This window comes from Manis pentadactyla, chromosome 19 (assembly GCF_030020395.1).
Source record: "Manis pentadactyla isolate mManPen7 chromosome 19, mManPen7.hap1, whole genome shotgun sequence".
Lineage (NCBI taxonomy): Eukaryota > Metazoa > Chordata > Mammalia > Pholidota > Manidae > Manis > Manis pentadactyla.
The window spans coordinates 4,430,432-4,450,497 of record NC_080037.1 but is presented as its reverse complement, the minus strand read 5'-3'; the positions used below and the strand labels follow the sequence as shown (position 1 = coordinate 4,450,497).

General features: G+C 48.8%; 1 protein-coding gene across 4 annotated transcripts in view; it reads left to right on the top strand.

Annotated features, from left to right (window-relative positions):
• Positions 1-20,066, top strand: part of PBX1 (PBX homeobox 1) — a 260,859-nt gene that overhangs the window by 98,968 nt on the left and 141,825 nt on the right. The window contains exon 1 of one of the 4 annotated variants that reach the window (XM_057495081.1): positions 4,596-4,800. The exons of the other annotated variants lie outside the window; for them this stretch is intronic. Coding sequence (XP_057351064.1) covers positions 4,611-4,800 — 190 coding nt within the window. The 5' untranslated portion in view covers positions 4,596-4,610. Of the gene's footprint in view, positions 1-4,595; positions 4,801-20,066 lie in introns of those variants that run through there. 4 annotated transcript variants of the gene reach the window in all.

Genomic DNA, 20,066 nt, shown 5'->3' with positions numbered 1-20,066 from the left:
TCTTTTTTCTTTCATTCTCTAATTTCCCCCTCTGTCTTAAAGCTATAATTCTACTCGACAGAAAGGGGCCTCCCCAAAACCCTGCACTCACTCAGATGTGGGTGTGCATGTGTGTGTAATAAAATTCTGAGTTACTATACCGGGTCATTCTTTTGAGGAATTCCAGCAAACCCATTTGGGCCCCAACAAATGCATCCAATACCTGCATACACAGATAGATGCAATGAAAATGAGCATGCCGGATGACGTATTTTATACTAAGGTTGAAAAGGGAAAATAAGAGCATAGCACAGTTGAGGGATTTTCTTGGACGACTAGTCACTGGAATCCTCATCACCTACAATAATATAAGGTTGTAAATAAGTAACCAGTGCAGTGCTGTCTTGAAAGGGTCAGAGTGGGGTGGGGATCCCCCCAAAGGGGGAATACAGCCTGTCTTCCAATGAGTCCAAGATCCAAGGGCCACCCCTCTCCTCCAATAATTTGTCAGCCCAGCCTCTCTGGCATTTTTTTCTTCTGGAAAAGCAAGTGACATTTTTAATTCGCCTTAGGACAGCAAAGTCCTGTGAATCTGCTTCAACTTTGGCGTTGTAAATTCAACAGAAAAAGCATTCCTTTCAACCTTCCTAAGCGGATGGAGTTTGCGAGGGAAGGTGGTGGGGTTTTGCGGGATCTCTCAGCACACACCGCGCCCCACCGCTGGGGGTCAGTACGCGGTCTGGGGGCTTCAGTAACCAGCACATCGAGAGCCTGGGGCACAAAAATGAAGTGATGCCGAGCTGAACAGAAGACATGGGTGCATACAGTTTACAACGATGAGACACATCATCTGCCATCCAGTTGCCCTTTCAACTCGTGGCCGGTGTTTTGTTGTTTTCTTGTTTTTTTTTACCAACATCAGTATGTGGTCGGCGTCCATCTCTGCTTCTCAAGTTCATTAAGGTTGGGGTTTCCTAATTTCACATGACATGGCATTATTTCTGTGCCCCTGAAATGCTTCTTTCTGGAAGCACATTCCCCGTCTTGGTAGCAAGTCTGATTTTCCCGGCGTCGTGACTTAGCCGTGAACAAGGACGGAGGACGGAGGAGGAGTCCGCTTCGGATCAGAGCACCTTAGCGTCTTGGTGAGTTCAGCACCTTCCTCTTTCAATCTGTGGCCGAGGTACACAAGGAGTTCCCTTTCGCCCTGCCTCCCTGACTTGGCTCTGCCCTGCCAACGTTATCATTGCTAAGTTGGGATGTTAGACAGGCATTCTGGTAGTTAGTTGTCTCCAAAAAAACCCTTTCTCCAATTCCGAGACAGAGAACTTGGGGTGAAAGCCAGGAGTCTGGCTGTCCTGAGAAAACTATAAAAAGGCATGGAATGTCCTGGATAATTCTGCGGTGGAGGAATCCATTCTGAACCACTAAGGACCGTTAAGAACTTGATGCCAGCTACATAGGCAGAAACTCTTACAGATGCTGCCAGAGTCGAGAAGCCACCCAGAGTGCCGTAGCTTCAGGGAGGCAAGACAACAGACTTGAACCAACTGGAGAAAATGAAGGAACGCTTCACAGCCTGAACGCAGTTGATCCTGGGGGCCAGTGGCCCTGGGCCCAGCAGACCAACCGTGCTCCTGGGCTGCTGGTCAGAGAAATGAATCCCGGGCTCACCCACGCGAAAGGGACCTGAAACTTGATGGAATGGTGGTGTGATTTCGTGGTCCCCGCGAACGTCACCACTCTCTGTGACATGGCGCTTCACGGTTGACTGAATGCTTTCACATCTACGCTCCTGTTTGATCCTGAAAACAACCCGAGGAGATTGGCAAGGGAAATACAGTTACTCTCATGGAGGATGAGGAGACTGAGGTCACTGGTCTAGAATGGCTGGTTTGACGTCATACGGCTGGCAGGTGGCAGAGCCACGACAGCAGACCATGTTTTGAAGTCTTCGCTTGAATTCTTGGCCCTGGGCTCTTAAGCGATGTCAATAGATCTTTCCTCTGGGAGTTTTGGTGGGGAAAAAACCCCACAAAAAAACAGTAAAACCATATCATCCATAGAAATGGAATAGAAATAAGGGCTCCCTTCTAGATATTTTTTTCTACCTCTGGCTTCCAGCTCTTGGCATTGAAAAGAGATGAGGGATTTTTTTTTTTCCTTTCGCCATTCACTTAAGTATTAATAACAGTTGCCATGCGTCTCTGCCTCCCTAGCTTCTCCTTGGTGGACAGCAGTGTGCCTGATCCCAGCCGGCTCTCCCGAGCCCAGCACTGTCCAGACCGAGCCAGCCAGAACCAGACCTGGCGAGAGTAGAGGGGCTTTCCTTTCAGTAAAGGAATCCCAAGCTCTTCCGTTGTACACCATTCTTCAGAGCGCCCCCACCCCACCCTCCCGCCATTATGAGGGGTCCATACACTTTCCTGGCTTTTTCTCCCATGCTCTGCCCTTGAAGCTGCAAGGTCCCTTCACTGGCCTTAGGCTCGTACCATCATGAATGAACTTCAGGAGCCCCACTGACCCCAAGGACTGACTGCTGTCTCCTTGCATTATATCCTACTGCACCCCCTTGGATGAAAACTTGCAAGCAGATCCTAGTAGGGATTGGACTTGAAATTTGCGTATTTCACCAGACTCAGTACATTAGTCATCCAGGCTGCCGGAACACAGTAGCACAAGCCAGGTGGCATAAGTGACACATGCATTTCTCACAGTCCTGGAGGCTGGGAAGCCGGACATCAGGATGCCAGCAGATGCGTTTGTTGGTGAGAGCCGTCTTCCGGGCTTGCCCACAGCCACCTCCTCGTTACATCCTTACGTGGGGGAGCGAGGAAGCTCTGGTGGTTTTCCTCCTCTTATGAAGACGCTAATCCCATCACGAGGGGCTCTACCCTCATGCTCTAACCCTAATTACCCCCCGTGGCCCCACCTCCTCCTACGCTTGGGCTGCAGCCTAGGCATTTTGGGGGGACACAAGCATTCCATCCCTAACGCTGGGTTGGCGCTTGCTGTGCATGCCGTCTTCGGTGTGGCCTGTGTGCTGGGTCTCCTTCCATTTCCACAGTTGGAGTCTGGTGACCTCTCTCCCCCTTTGCCTTAATGGGACCTCTCCCATCATGCTTTACTTGTAGGGTGGTGCTGGTTCCATTTGGCATGAACTTGGGCATCCTTGAGCCCACCTTGATGGGAAAGCTGGGTCAAAGTAGCTCACTGCACAGAGGGGAGCAGGAAGGAAAAAGAGGGGTCTGTGTTCTCCGTGTTGCCACAGGTGGGTCTTTGCACGGCTTGTGACAAACCAGGGCCTCCGTGGGCCCATGTGTTAGGGCCATGCTGTGATTGCCCGGCCCAAATGCCCATGCTTCTACTTGGAATTCCTTCTCTGCTTTCAAATCCCCTCCTAAACAGCTGACCCCCTGGGGCACTGGATTTTTGTTGTTGTTGTTGGTAGGAGTAGATTAGAGCTGGCTCTTGGTCAAGAGGGGCTGGAACTAAGGGTGAAATTAAAGATATAAAATTAAAATCAAATCCAGGTAGACCAAAATGTCCAACCAGGCAGTCCAGGAGAAGAGGTAGGGCTGTGTGTGAAGGCAGGAGTGGGGGCACCCGCTGCAGCAAGGTGGGCCCCAGGCGCAGGGGGGCACCAGACCTCAAGCCCTGGGGCTTGGCTGCCGTGGGTGCAGAGTTCATAGCCAAGGACTTTCTTGGCCCAGACAAGTCTTGAAATGGATTCTAGTGAAGCCTTTAAGAGGACAGCCTCTGGAATGGGCCTACTGGGTTCAAAGCCTAGCCCTTCAGCTTGCTGGCTGAGTGACGTTGAGGTTTTTAAACTGTCCCGCTTAATGCATAACATTGTTTTCTTCAAAAAAGCCCCTCTCGACTCACTCCCAAGCTGCCTGGAGTTCCCTTTTCCAAAGCTTAAACCTTGCCCCGTAAGCAAGGGGCTGAGGTCTGCCTTTCAGTGGGCATGCTGCCCTGCAGAGTTCCCTCTACCCACCACAGTGACTGCCTGGGTGTTTTTATTTTTGCATAAGACTAACAAGGCAGGCTCATGTGATCACTGCCACCCCCATCTGGACACTTGTTAGGAGTCTATGCCAACCGCCTGCCCTGCAAAGGTCTCAACATGAGTAACAGCCAAGCCCCTTATGGGTTATGGTGAGTAAGAACATTTACTGTACAGACACTGCTTTACAGTTTACGGAGTCATTTATTTGCACCGTTTTACTCACAGTTTTTAAGGTGCTCTGGGGCCCCCACAAAAACTGTACGATCTGATTTCTGCCTTAGAGGAACCTCCAGTGTTGAGGAGAAAAGACTACGATACAGAAACTGAAGATGATAATGTTCAATGAAGTTGTTAATTAGGTGTCATGGATTAAAAGTACAGTGATATTTCAGAGACAAAAGCGGTGGCTTAGAGTTCACGGTAATTAGAGTCGGCTTCACAGAGAAGAGGTGGGATGAGCAGGTACTGGGAGGGAGGCTCGTGTGGTGAGGAGGCAGCCGCCAGTGCTGAGGACGCTTGGAGGCGGCAGGCATCCGTTCAGCAGGGGAGGGGGACAGCCAGGGAGCTGACCCGCCCATGTGCAGCGCAGTGACGGAGTTCAAGGAGGGCCTTGGGGGACCAAATGTCTGTGCGGACGCCTAATGTCCGCTGTGGTGGTGTAGGAGGTGGGGCCTCGGGAGGTGATAAGGTCCTGGGCTGGAGCCCTGTGGGGGCACAGCAAGAAGACCTCTGTCTGTGCACCTGGAAGCAGGCCTGCACCAGCCGCCCAACCTGCTGGCAGCTTAATCTTTGTCTTCCCAGCCTCCAGAACTGTAAGAAATAGATTTCTTTTGTTTATAGACCGGTGGCTACCAGTATATGGTGTTTGTTATAGTAGCTGCAATGGTCCAAGACAGGAAGAGTAGGGTCAGATGGTGCAGAGGCGGCAACGGGAGTTTAAAGTAGGTGCTTCACATACGTATTTTGTCATGTAATTTTCCAACAAGTGTCTTCATTTAGTATTTAGTGGCCCCACTTCATAGAACGTGACGGGGCGTGATGGTGATGGTGCATGCACCCCTGGGTGCTCTTTCCGACCTAAGGGGCATTCATTCCAGGCAGATTGCAAGCTGCGTGTGATGGGCAGAGGAGGGACCACTGTGGGCTGCTTACAAAGGAGGTGAAAGTGGAAGGGGGGACCCATGAACTTGTTTACTGCAGGTGGGTGTTGATGTTCATGGATTTAAGAATTACAAGGAAATTCTTCTGGGAAACATGCAGAGCAGTTGCAGAGGCAGCCCTGAACGTCCGAGTAGGAACTTGGCTCCTGTGACCTGCACCCTCTCTCTGAGGTCTGGCTCGTCTGTGCCCACATGGCTCTCTGTGCATCAAGCTGGCCTCAGAGGCCCGGCCCTTCCTGGCTGCGTCCCTATGGTTTATGATGCTTTCTGATGGCCAAACATGATTCCTTTGGCACCGAGGCAGACATAGCTTTCTGCCGTCGCCCTCTGTGTGTGAGAAACTGTGCTTCCGACATGCCCAGGCCTTCTTCAGGCAGCGGGTTGGGAACGTGAGCTGGTGGCCAGGGTGGCAAGGGCAGAATCTCAGGACCAGTCCCTTGGCGGTTGCTGCCCATTCAGGGACAGCAGACCCCATCCCCGGGGCGCTTTAAGCTATGTTTCCTGACCTGTTGGTGCGTTGGGCAGTGTGTTCACTCATAACTACCCCGGCAAGTTAACTCTTCCCCGTGATAGGTTATGTTGTCAGAGTTTCTAACCAGAGACTGAAATAGCAGGGGACTTGGATTTGATGTTCCAGCTTCTCCTTACGCCCTGTGGGGGGGGGGGGGTGGAGGCGGCGGGGGGAGAGGTATGGAAGGTGTAATTTTTCTCAACTCTCATGGTTTTTCCGGTGAAAGGGGTGGTGATCTGGCTGTCGATGAGAGAGGGCAGGGGGCCTTCAAGGAAGGGAACATGGGCTGCTGTGTTCCCCAGAGAGCAGGTTCTTGTTTATTCCAGCCCAGGACCCTAGTCCTCCCATCCTGGGGGAGTGTGCTGGGTGACCTCTGGAGGGGAAGCCTTCTGCTCTGTTGCCTCTGAGTTCACCCCCGGGGGACATTTTATCCGGAAAGGTGACGTCCTTTTGCTCAGTCTCTGCGGCTGCCAGCGCGGTGCTAAGGAGACCAAAGCCGAGTGCCCCACCGGTCTGCGGGGTGGAGTTACGGACTGTTTTTCCCACGGATGTTCCCTGTTAATTAGGCCTGGCGATTCCGAACTCCAGAGGAGACCTGTCTGCAGGTGGGCAGGGAGCTCTGAGGTCATTTCACTTAGATTTATCAAAGATTGCAAAGAAACCGTAAATGGCAAGGAAACTGTCCTCATGTGGGCAGGGGAGAAAAAAACTAAATCAAGTTCTACATGTATCTTACAGCGAGACCAGTGTTTTAAGAAAGAGGTTGCCCATAAGTAAAAAAAAAAATCCCCCATAGATTTTCCTCCCACTCCTGATCCTCCCCATAAGGGTTACAAGGGTTTCTATACTCTACGCTCTTCATCAACCACAACAAATCATTTGCGTCCTGGGCTGGGCGTGTTAGTCAGTTGATGAATGATAACCAGGCCAGAGATGAGGAGGAGGAGATGGGGAACTAGGGAACCCTTGCCAAACTCTGTTGGCACTTGGAAGGGACTTAAAATTGTCTGGGAGACAGTCGAGGGGATAGTCTGCTGTGCTGGACACCGGACGGGTAGATGGCCGCCGTTGGGGGGCTTGGGGACCTCAGTGGGAGAAGCATAAAGTTTCGAGATAGTCAGAGGGCTCCTTTGAAAATAGGTAAGGGTTACACCGTGTGTCCAGTCATCCGGGCTTTTTCTATGAGTGTACAGCCCTTCTGGGCACTTTGTTTATCAAGTCGCTCATATGAGATCATCAGACTGTTAATCACAATAAAAATTTCCAAATGATTGGATCGGAGACCTTATGTTGCTTTTAAAGAAAAAGTCAAAGCAGACTGTATTCATTTAATTGTTGTCTAAGTAATTCAAAGACAAAATTGGCTCTTAGTTTTGTACTTACTTTTAAAATTTACCTGAAAAGCAGTCCCCTGCCTGTGAATAGCCCTGTACGTTTCCATTAATATTCACGTTCTCATGTGATCTTCGTAAATATCCCATGGTTCTCAGGACAGACACGGATATCGCCCCATCTTCAAGAGGGCAAAGCTGAGGCTCAGAGAAAGGAAATGATGGCCCGGAGTTCACAGATAATGTCTTCTGACTCTGAACTCCTGCTTTTTTTGTTTTTTAAACACACTGACCTGATCTTAGTTGAACAGAGGGGGTGTCATTGGAAATGCCAGTGACCCTGTGAGGTCAGTTAATGGTTCCTTCCTGCCTGGTAGGAATGAGACCTCAGGGGAGAGCCAGTAGGTTAGTCCATCCCATTTGGAAATCTGGCCCCTACCTAAGTATTGTTGGGGAGGTGGGCCTGGATGGTTTAATGAAAACAGAAGGAAGGCCTGTTTCCAGGAAGATGGGTCTAATAGATATTCCATATGGAATTGGAAATTAGTTACTAGAAAATTATACTCTGGAAGATCGTAAAGCAAACATTTATTATATTCATTTGCCTTTTTCTTTTAAAGCAAAGCCCTTAAGCTTGTTTGTGGGGGCGGGGTGGGGGCGGTATCTGAAAGAATGGTCATTAACAGTTTTATAATTACAGATTCAAAAAGGATTCAGTTTTGAACTCCTACCCAGTGGACCTACCACTATAGCAGCTACTACAAGACTGGCCAGTGTCATTTGGATATTGTCTAATTACTTCTAGAAATGGGCAGTAAAATCCTAGAATTTTTCTATCTTAAAGGAGCCTTTAAGGTACTTGTTATTTAACCAAAAACCATTAGGCTATTACACACATCAAACAGGCTGGTTTTTTCTCTTGATGAACTAAATCTGCCTCTGTGAAACTTTTCCCTCATCTATCTGAGGCCTCCCCTTGGACACAATGTAAAACAAATCCATTGCTCTTCTGCACAAAGGCCGCTCAGATATTTGAAGATCGTTATTTCTCCTCCTTCATCTTCTCCTCCCTAGGCTGAACACTCAATTCCCTGAGTTTCTGTGGGCTATTTGTATGTTCTTTATTTTTAATTTATAATTCTGCAGACCTTTATAAAGTACCTACTATGGGTGAACCTGGCGTTTTTTAAAACTCAACCTTTTTCCTCATCACATGAATTATAACCTGAGAACTAGGGAGAACAAAACTGGTTGTATTGTTTTCCTTTCTACTTAAGGAATAGAAAATGGAGAGAGTGTATGTGTGAGTGTGTGTGTGTGTACATACATATATGTATGTACATGTGCATATGTATGTGTATTTTTTAACTATAGGGAATGAAAACTAGAAGATGAACAGATGAAAAAGAAATTGAAAAGTTAATTAGGCATTTTAAACATAATCTTTTGACTTTCGATGATTTACAATGTTAACTGTGGAGTTAATTAAAACTGCTTCTCAGAGACAGAGTTGTTCAGAGGTACAGGGTTGATTGTCAGGCCTCCATGCATGTGAAGAGAGAAACCCAGCTTCCATAGCCTGTTGATGTTTTTTTCCAGACCAGTACATAGAAAGTAAATGAAAACTAAATTGCAAAAAAACTCATCAATTTAAACTCGATTCTCCAAAGTTGATGTTTTGACCTGGGACACTTGGGTGTACCTTTATGTTTTACTGGCAAAAAAAAATTTACTCAGAAATAAAGAAACTTAATAAATAAATAGAATAAAGAAGACTTTAAGAGAAATGAGTTAAGTATTCAGGCACACAAAATAGCACCTTCACATGTTTTTGTAACATGTAATGTAAGTACTCAGTCAGAATGTATTAATAGGTCACTCACATAAAGTGGTAATGTAATTATAGTAGAGATCTTCAATACAGGTTAAAACAGATGTGTGCCCCCAAGGCTGTTGAACCTGATTGAAAGAAGGGGAAAGAAATCCTCCTACTTTCTTTAACGAGCTCCCTTAGGCATCCCCAGTAATCGCCTGCTGGTCACTCTGGATTGGTGACGACATGGCGCAAACATTGCACTTTGGAATCACTCGCTTCCTTTGCAAGTGTTTAGAAGTAAGAGTGGTTTTGGTACAGCTCTTCTTGGCCCCACAGGAAGGACATTTTCATCCTCCATCCCCCTGTCTGTCTGCCCATCGGGCTGTCCAGCCAGCAAACCATCCATCCTTTGAATAAATATTTATTGAGCATCTGTGGGATACCACGCACTTTTCAGTGCTTGGACTTCATTAATAAACAAAACAGAGAATGTCCTGACCGCAGAGAGCTTGGATGTTAGGAATGATGGTTTGGAGTGACTTAGTAGTTGCTCTTTTGTCAACTATCAGCTCTATCTGCGAACTGGATCCTTCCAGTGTAAAAACAAAACAAAAAGAATAAAACCCAATGAATCACATGCGCTAAGGATAACCAGGTACCAGGTCCTACCCCTTATTTTTCTCTTGCTCTTAAGTGGCCACCTCTTTCCTCAGGCAGCTGATGGAATTGGCAGCTGAGTGGTCAGGCCTGTGCGCTCTGGGGTATAAATGCTGGGGGAGCCCCGGCCACCACAGAGGCCCCCACTGGAACACAGCGTGATCTGGGACAGGATTGCTCCTCTTCTCCTTTTGTTCCCCTCACCCCTCCCATCCCTGCAAGGATAGAGCAGCTCCCAGTGGCTGTCAGGCTCCGCTCTTCATTCTAGTTATTTTCCCACTGGTTTTGCTAAGCCCCCGGTCTGTATGTCTTTGCGTGTGGAGAGCCGTTCACGACAGCATGTCCTGAGGAAGAGGAGAGAGGGAAAGAAAGCTTCTAAGAGTGTTGATTCTGGGATACCATCAAATTTTGGTTTAAAACTCAAAGTTTGCTTGATGGGTATCAGTAAACAGTTACAATGGCTTCCATGTGTATGACTCTCTGTCATCAATGACATTAGCATTTGTGTCTCAGTCCACAGCTTTCCAGATACCCTACCAGGAATTATTTCATTTGATCCCATCAGGCTGCCCTGAAGCAGGAGAGGCAGCCCTAGTTTACAGGAGAGGAAGCCCAGGATTCCAAGGAATTTGCCCTGGGTCCTGTACGAAGTGTGCAGAACAAGACTTAGGCTATGGTCCTGTGATTCCAGGGCCGGTGCCCCTCCTAACAGGCCCCAGTGCCTCACCAACAGATGAGATTAACAGGCGTCACACCATCGTCTTGCCATTCTTACAAACCAGGCTGGGGAGCTAGGATCGTTTGGATCTAATCTGTGTCTTTCTGCTCTGTCACTTTGTGTAATGTTTCAGGAACCACCACCCCACCTCTCAGCACATGCGAGTGCGCGTGCACATACACACACACACACACACACTTTTAGTTTCGCTCTATCACCACACACACACACACTTTTAGTTTCACTCTATCACCAGGCAAGCTAGTTAAAGACCGTTGAGCCTCATCCAGAAACTGTGATGGTAAAATAAAGTTTTATTTTTGATAATATGCTTGTGTTGTCGTAATGTACATCTTTTTCCTCCTTTTAGCATTGATGGGGGACCACTTTAGATTGATAGTTACGCTTCAGATTTCTTTGCTGTTGCTTACGTACAGTGTATTTAACACGAGGCTAACATTGCCAACAGTTTTATGAATATCCTGGTGAATTCCTCCAGCTTCAGCACGTTTGCTTTTTGTAGACAAATCTATACACATACCTGCCTGTCTCTGGCACAGAGCAGTGTCATTATGTTTTCTCTGTTTCTTGATACCTTGTGAAAGCATGGCAGAAATAAAAGAACTGTCTTTATTCTTTGATCTCCCTGATGCTTTATGAATTCTGAAAAATTGAGGGGGAACAAAGGAAATAGATGCTTTAGTGCTTTCCCTGAGTTTTGAGAAGCAGGCTTTAAAAGTGCTTTAAAATTTTTAGGAGCCATTATGGACAGACCTGGATAGAAGTCTGTGTGATCAGGGTAGCCCAGGAAACTTCTCTGACCCCAGCTGTTGGGTTGAAAAGATTTCATTTAGGTCTTTCTCTAAGTGTCCTAGATTCACAGACCTGAGTGACTTCTCTGGTCTGGGCATCAAGATGTATGCGGATGTTACTTCCTAAGGGTGATAAATATGGAAAAAGTATTATCACCCCCACGCCTCCAGAAATCACTTAAAATGGGAGGAAGTACTTACGAGCTTCTGGAAATGGTCCTTAGCCCGCCTTATTTCAGCAAAAAGAGATTTGAGGTACTAGGCTCAAAAGTGAACTTCTTTGTTCTTCTCTGGATGTACTTACCGAATATATCCTTTCACCTCTACTCGTATCTATAATACAGAAAGTAAGTTAACTTTTATACAGCATTTTATGGTTAAGAATCGCTTTGTCTTGTGTGTTGAACTTAAGTAAGAAATAATAGAAGACTCACTTATAAATATGTTATTTAATCATCACCATGACCCTTGGAAGTAGACATAAATTACTGGAGCCAATTACTAATTGGGAAACTGAGTCTTACATTTAGTGACATCCTCAAGGACACAGGATGTTACATGCTCAGATCAAGACTTGAACCTTAGTTTTCCGAGTCCCAGGTTCTGTCTCTGTCAAGCCATGTCTGATAATCCAGAAGCATTAGCAAAAATCTTCCAGTTTTATTCAGACTTTTCTGCAGCCCGGTGTTTGAAGGCTTCCTGCTGTCACAGCTGTTCCTGGGAGATGGGAATGACTTTTCCCATATCTCTCTGCATTATTGTTGTTGTTATTTTTAGTTCTGTTTTCATGAAAAATGTACTTTTAGCTCACAAAAATAGCATAGCTTCAGCTTATCACAGCGTTGCAGAACACAAGGGTCTTATCTCACCTACAGGTTAGGGGCACCTTCATGCCTCCTGGCTGGAAGGAAGGTGCAGAGGTCGTTCCCACAATGGACGTGAAGCCAGGGGCCCTCGGCGTCTCCCGGATCCCATTCCTTCTGCTCTGCTCTCTCCTTCCTCCAGCCTGAGAGCCGTAAAATAATGACAGAGTGATTCTTTTCCCTTCAAAGGGAAGGGGGTTCTGGGGACCAGAGGAGGATTAATACTCATTGATTCTGTACAAGGAACGATGTTAGGATTTTTGTAAGCATTTTCTCAGTTATTACAACAGTTTTCTTAGGGTCAGTGGCGTCTCCAGCTTTCAGGTGGGAAACCGGGACTTGGAACCTTTTCCAAAGTTGTACAGGTCGTGAGGAAAAACCCGGGCAGGAGCTCAGACCTGGGGGAGTCCAAACTCTGGGGCCTCTTGTCCACACTGGGTGTCCTGCTGGAGAAACTCCGATGGTGGCTTTCTGGCGGCCAGCCTTCTGGATGGAGACGGCTCTGTGCCTGCCTCCCGTGGTGAGGGTCACTGACCTAGGAGGTTCTGCATGCCTTCCTCAGTGGACAGAGCCAGGACTCTGGGTTCGTCAGGCTTGAGTGAGAATCCTGCACTAGCCACTTACTATTGATCACTTTGGCGTGCTGTTTATCCTCTCCAGACCTCCATTTAGCCACTGGTAAAGGGGAATGGCCTGTGGGGCAGGGGACCGGGGAGGATTAGATGACAGGATGTGGGCACAGCCCTAACCTGGTGGGTTTCACCAAATGATGCTCCTCACTGGCCCAGTGGCTACATGATCCCTTGTTAAGATGAAGGACCTGGGGCCTGCGGGGCCACGCTGCTCAGCACAGTGATTTTGATCTGTGCCAGAATTACTTGCCAGCTTCCCGGGCTTCCGCTCTGCCGGAGATCCAGATCTGCCCAGGCTTCTCTGTGTTGCCAAACCTGCCTGGCCCGTCTCACGAGAATCCAGCGGGGTGAGAACCAGGGCCAGCTGCCGCAGAGGTGCATCAGGAACACTGGGCCACAGGAGCCTTCCGTGTGCCCAGAGCTACTGGAGGGAGGTGTGCATCGAGGTCCCAGCAGGCCCGAAGCAGTGGTGGGCCAGGGAGCAGGCACCACACGGGCCGTCATTACCTCTGGAGTCGTGGCGGAGGACGCCTCCTTGGGCTCCCAGACGTGAGTCAGCGGGAGAGACTCGACATCCCTAGTCCCCTGGGGACAGCCCAGCTACACCCTGGGCCTTGGATAGGCCTGCTGGACAGGTGGTGATGCCATGATCATGCACACCGCTGGGTGCAGAGGTGGCATCCGGACCATTTCACCGCAGCGGAGTGGACAGGGGCGGCAGGACCCCCCTCCTGCTGGCTGCTGATGCTGGCTGCCGCATCCTTGGGAAGTACAGGGGAGAGACTGGGGCAGAGAGGCCAGCGCTGGGAGCTAGAGAAGTAGGTTAAGGCACAGCTGACTATCCACTGGTGTAGAAGTATTTGAGGGGGTCCACATACACGGGTACCTACACATGTCAGCCCAGCGTCTGTGACTATAGGGACTTTCAGGGTGCCTCTGAACAAAGCCCAGAACATGTGCGCGGATTTAGGAGCATCCTGCGTGTCTTATTCACAGTGTGGGATGGAACTGTCATCTGGAACCACAACCAGCACTAGCTTCTGGTGCTTAGTACTGGGTTCTTTTAAAAAAAAATTGCGTATGGAGAAACTGGGGGCTTAACACTCACTGAAGGGAGAAGTAACTTTGGAAAGAACCGGGTGGGTTTTTGTTTTTCTCTACTGGTTTCATGTTTTCCAGCTCTCACTAACTCTGTCCAGCTGCACCCCATGTGTTGCCCCAAATTATCACAGGGGCGCCGGGCTCTTCCCCTCTGTGGCGCACGTGGGGTGCGCTGGGGACTGGTCTTTGTAACAGAAGTTTTGTCTGGGGGGGTGCCTGCCTCTCTCAGCTCCTCCTCGCTCATCCAGGGCCCACGCATCTCATGTCATCTTTTCATTTCCTCAGTCTTAAAGCTTTACCTCTGCAATGCAGTTGCGTGTACCTGTAGTTTGTCATTAATTGGAAATAACCGTTCAGATTGACGTAAGGATGGTTATTCACAGAATTAAAGGGTTCTTCAGTTGGGTGACGTATTCGCTAGCTAGCCCTGTCCATAGGGGGACTCTCTGCTGTACCTGAGTGGGTGTACAGATCAGTACCAGCTTGAGGGAGTGGCTTGGTGCGTCGCTGAAGAACTTGAAGCTCCCATTGAGGTGCTCTAGGAAATGGAGATACAAACGAATAAGCACTGAAATTTGTTAGTCCTCTAGCTTTACAAGCTCATTCACACATGTTCTCATGTGACGTATGAAGTCTCCAGCCTTGATCCTTTGCAGGATGGAGAGGCTGCCACGTACATTTCTTCTGAGCGGGGCGTGGCCGGAAGCCACCAGCATGAGCCCTTCCAGTTGCACTGGGGCCACGACCTCTTACGGGTCATTTGTAAGGTTGTCACCAATGACACAGGGCCCTATGTCCATTCTCCCATTCCTCTCCCAACATTTACCCTTCTAGATTTCGAGGCCTTCCTCTTCTCCATAAAATGGTTGGCTTCCTCCAATGGAGGCCAAGAAAAAATGGGACTGAATTCCCTTTCCAGAACCCTTGTGTGCACAGGGCTTTTCATTAAGATCGCAGTGGTGCCAAGCTGACGCGGCCGTTCATGTCGCCGGCTGACTGAGGCCGGCAGGGTGACCGTCCCATCTCGCCCCCTTCCCCGTGCCATCCCCGAGGGGCAGGTGGGCTCCGCAGGGTGGAGCCACACCTCCGGCTGACGCCACCCACTGTGTGGAGAGCCAGCGACCTTCCTCCTGGGCTCCTGATATCGAGCAGGGGATGAGTAATTGGGACTCGCCAAAGTGTTTAAACACCAGAATTGAAATTAATGTCCCCTCATTGCCGGCTAGGCTGACAATACATTACAGCAAACACCTTCCCAAAGTGAAATGAATGTTTGTTTATCCTCATGAAATATACATCAAAACATGTTGGCGGAAGAAGCCCTAATGAGGGAAGGGGCCGGGCTTCCTGTTAATTCCAGGCAAATATCTAACCGAAGTGGAGGCATGTTTTGCTCTTTCTTTTTAGTCCTTTCCTTTTCTTTCTCCCCCTTCATTCCTTTCCCTTTTTAGAATAACCTGTCCACAGCTGTGTATCTAGGACATTAATACGGGTTTAATGAAAACTGCAGTTGATCTGCCCAGAGATATTGATGAGCATTGCCTGGCCGTATTAATCATCGCCTTGAGGGAGGAAATGAAGGCCCTGTGAGCAGGTTTCTGTCAGATGCCAATCCAGATGAAGAGGTGGGGGGAAAAAAAGTCTTTTTAGCCCTCCATTGCTACATCCGTTTCCTGGGCCACGGCTGGGCCAGGAGGGCACGCGAAGGACCCCATGACAGCCCAGAAAATTCGGGGGGCATGTTTAATGTGAAATCATTAACCTTCTGCCAATAAATCCATTACCGTTAATTATATTGAGATGGCCAACCGATGGCTGACAATATTCCCGCATTGGTTTGCATTCGCGGTGAATCGATGAAAATCTGCCTTCCTCTCCGTGGGGCTTTAAATCCTCTCGTTTCTGTCGCCGGCCCCTCCTCTTCTCCTCCCCCTGCCCCTCTCCCCCACACCCACCCCTCCCGCTTCCCCGTGAGCTTTTGCAGGAACGCAGCTCCCCTCTCCCTGTGATCCAGTTCTCTCCCCAAGTGCCAAATGTTTCTTGATAGGAACAAGCTACATTTCTTTATGGCTTATGGCAAACTGCCTTGATTACTTCTACTGCTGTACCCATTATGTGAATTAAATATGTATTCAGTTGCATGCTGCTTGCGATGTTATTGCAGGGTGACATATGGTACTGACTCAATTAGAATGAAACTAGCATTAGATAACCCTTCTGATTACATGCATCCTGACCGGCTCCTCCCCAGCCTCCCTCTGTGCTCTGCTCTCTTCAGTGACGGCAGCCGCAGGTTTTCATTAGTGGTTATCATCTCCACCGCTCTGGATGTGGGCTGGGGGTGGGAAGGGAGGGGCCTGTGGGTCCTTGGGAAAAGAAGGCCTATCAGACAGACAGACAGACAGACAGGTAGGACAGGGTTGGTGGGGAAGGAATATAAATGTACTCTATGCCTATAATTGGAATTAACCCTTAAAATCGTAATTTTTGGAAGTGGTTCTCAGGCCTCCAATGAGAAGAGACCAAAAATGTCTCTCTAGGTTGAAAGATCAGAAAAGGAAACCGAAAGAGTGGCTGAAAAATGGCTGGTAGGGGAGGCGGGTACGTGATTAGTTGGTGCTTACCTTGAAAATTATTCCTTTAAAAACAATTCCTTTTTTTTTTCCTGGAGGAGAGCTAACACTTACGGGCTGGCACCAGTAATACATTCTGTTTTTATAGCACAAGCACATCTTTATTCAGCTCATGTTAAACTGTTAGAGTCTCTGCAGCACCTGACAACCCGGGTGGAACAGAAATTGTCCCCATTCTGCAGATGGAGCAACAGAGACACAGAGAGGCTGCAGGACACTGCCGATCAGGGGTGCACAGTCACTTGGCGGCAAAGTGGGGTAGCTCAGGGGTATAAACTATAAAGTGAGGGCCGGTAAATCTTAGAAAATTAAGTGCTTTGAGAGTCTGGGGCAGGAGCAGTGGCTGCTGGAATATCATGACCTGACAGTTCATACAGAGAACAGCTGGCGTGTAACATCCCCTCTGGAGGAGCAGTTTTCCCTCCGTGATGTTCTTCCCAGCGTGAGGCTGCTCTGTGACCTTCCTTCGGCTCCCCCTGCTCCGCATGTCTCCTCACCAGGTGGACACCCAGAGGCCCCTTCCCTCCATCTCTGCCAGCCACAAGCTGAGGCTGAAGCTGTACCCGTCGGAGCCCGCCCCACAGCCTGCAGGCGGTCCTGGATTTTCTCATGGGTGCACAGAAAGGCCGCGGGGCCCCAGATGGCCTGACTGTTGCCCCACCATGCTCCTTGTCCATGCCCAGCTCAAGTCTGCGGGGCTTTATGAGCATCTACCGCATGCATTTGTGTGCAATACATACCAAAAATATACATGGTATATGGCCACTGGCTGTGGGCAGCTTACGCCCAGGCAGAAGGTTAGCATGCGGGGGAGGGTAAGTGCAAATGAAGGTGGTGTGGACGCACAGCACCACAGGTGCGCTCGTTAACCTAGCGTTCCTACAGTGATGCTGTCGCTTAGCGCAGTGCCTTGACTGTGGCAGGCACTTACCCAGTACTGGTTGAGTGGACCAATAAATGAATGAATGGAAGGGATCATCCTGAACATCAACTATGGCCAACATTTCTATGGTGATGAGGAGACAGGTCTTCATGGTGGAAAAGGGGCCTCTTCTAGAAAGGTAACAACTCCCCCCACCCAACTTACCTGCTTTCCATTCCAATAATAATCACCCATCTATATAGCACTTCACACTGAAAATAGCCTTTCAAGAAACACTTGAAAGAGATAAACAAGAAAGGAATAAAAATGTTATTCTTATCTGTATCTGTACGGGTTATCATAATCTGTACAGATATTGTATCTGTACAGTTATTATTATGTTATCTGTAGAGGCCAGATATGAGGGGGGCGGTGGAGGGATGGGGACAAGATGGGACAAAATTCAGCAGCATATGGGAATCATGATGTATGTGCTATAAAAGTATTTTTATGTTGTAAACGTATTACCTGTTTAAAAATAGTATTAAAGCCAGTAAAAACCTGCAGAAGCATTAGTTCACCTAATCTTCATAGCAACTGTGGGTGGGTGGATGGGAGGCATTTTTATGAGTTTCTAATTTCACATAAGGAAACTGAGCCACAGAGAGGTTAAGCAACTTACCCAGAGTCTTAGAGTTGGCCAGTTGCAGAGTCAAGAGTAAACCTGGATTGTCTGCTTTCTGCCACAGCACACGGGTTCTGTGAGCCTCGGCCCGCCTGGGCCAATCCCGGATGGACGCCTGTGTGATGGGGACCTTCGCTGGGACCTGTGTTTGCCCACATAACTGTGTGTGTGCAGGAGAAGAGAGAACGGTGGGGCCGGGGGCTCTCCACTGCCACCTCCACACGGCAGGGTTCAACTCCCGGTATCAGATCTAGCTTGGAGTTAGGAGAAGTGGTGTCTCTGCACCGGCCTGGCAGGTCATGCTCGTGAGGGAAGGGGGATGCAGGAAACAGGTTTAACCTGGAGCGCAGGGTGCCTGATATGTGGTGGGTTTCCTGCTGAGCAACAAGGGAGGCACAGGTGTCAAGTGTTGTCCCCCTGTCCAGTTTTAGAAAGCTCATGCTAGCTGCTCTGCTTTTACGAAGGCCCTGCATTAGTCCCTGTTTTTGCTAAGATCCAAAGAGGATTTTTGCTTTAACAAAAAATGGTGAAACGTGAAAAGAGCGGTCAGTGTGTGTTCTTCAGGGAGCCCAGCAGGTATGGCGGCGCACACACCAGCAGTGGGCGGTCCCGACGAGCCCCTCTCCGGGAACCACGCTCCGCACCTCTGCTTTCAACTGTGTGTGTGAGCATCGTGCTTTGTCTCCATTTATTTTGTGCATCCCTTTGCAAGATGCATCGTAAGGTATCAGAAAAGCCGGAGAGAGGTTATTTTTTGGGTCTGGGAACACTCAGAATTTTTCCAGGTAAACACCTTTTCAGCTTACAAAAGGTTTTATAGGAATGCTCTGCTTTCAGATAGCGGGACAATGGTCAGACTACCTAAAAGGACCTGAGGACAAGCTGACACTGACGAAGGTCAAAGTTATTAGTCTGGTAAATTGAATAAAGCATGGCATATGTTTTTGAGGGTCAAGTGTGACATTTTTATGGCATCCTTCAGGTAGGTGTTTACCGTTACTCGCTAGATGTTTACACTACTTTAATTGCTTCGGAGGGCATCCCTCTCGTGACCCCTGCCCTCCACCCTTTCTCCTTGGCCTCTCCCAGGGCCGCCCTACTTGGCAGGATGGGGGTTCATGCCGTTGGCTCTTCTCGCGTGTCCTCCATTCCTGTATCTGGATCCACTTGGCAGCTTTCAGATCTTTTGTTCTCCAGGCCCTGCTGTTTCCTAGCAAGGCCTTTTCATGAGCTTCACACAGCCAGAGAAGGGATGTGTCCTTAGACCCCATGAGGGTGACGTTACCTCCCTCTGAGCAACGTGTTGCTAAGCAGAGGTGTCTGTACCCCTATTTGCCCTTCAGAAGGGTTAGACAGTGTTTTCCCAGTCCAAGTCTGTTTTGATTTTGTCCAAAATTGCCCTCTGTACCTTCTGCACCCCATGACCCATATCCCACCTTCATGAAGCCTCCTGGGATGATTCCAGACTTCACAGGTTCATTCTAAGATTTCTGACCTCCTCACCTAACTCCTGAAAAGCTTCTTTGCTTCTGCTAAGGTGGGGTTTCCACCTCTCTCGGTTATGGAACCCCCTGGGTAAGAAGTCCAGTCTTCACTTGACTGTATTTCATACGAGTCACCTTTCTGTTATCAGACCCCCCACCCCCCACTCTTGATTTCCATTTCATCCTGATGTGCCTTGTAGCCCCTTCGTAGGACCTTCCCAGTCAACGTCAGGGCCTTTCCGCCTCATCACTGAACTATTGCTCCCCACCCCCATGGCTTCATTTATTCCCCAAATATTCATGCCTTGCAAATCTATCTACTTGTAATCCCACTGAGGGCAGGCCCTTACCTTTCTCGTCAGCCTCCGCATCCCCAGTGAACAGCACAGTGCCCCAACCGGAACCAGCACCCAGGAAATAGGTATTGAACAAATGACGCATGAAGACCTGTATTTCCAGCCCAGAGCTATTCCGTGACTCTCCAGTCTGCACAGGTAACTGCCCTCCAGGCAGCTCTGTGTCTGTGTGCAAGAGGATGCTCAAACTTTACACATCCAGGGCAGACCTCCTCAACCCCCCATCTATATGAAACCTTCCTGTGTTCCTTCTCTCTGTCATCTGCCCGGTCCAGATACCTCAGATTGCATCAGACTCTTAACTTTTTTCCAAGCCTGCCCATCCCCCAATCTAATCTTTAGCCAATTTGTGTTGATTTTAACAGAAAGCATTCATCGGACACTTGGTGCCAGGCGAGGGAATACAAACACACATGTTTCCTAACTATGTCCCCTGTCGCTTCCCCTCCCTGTCTGC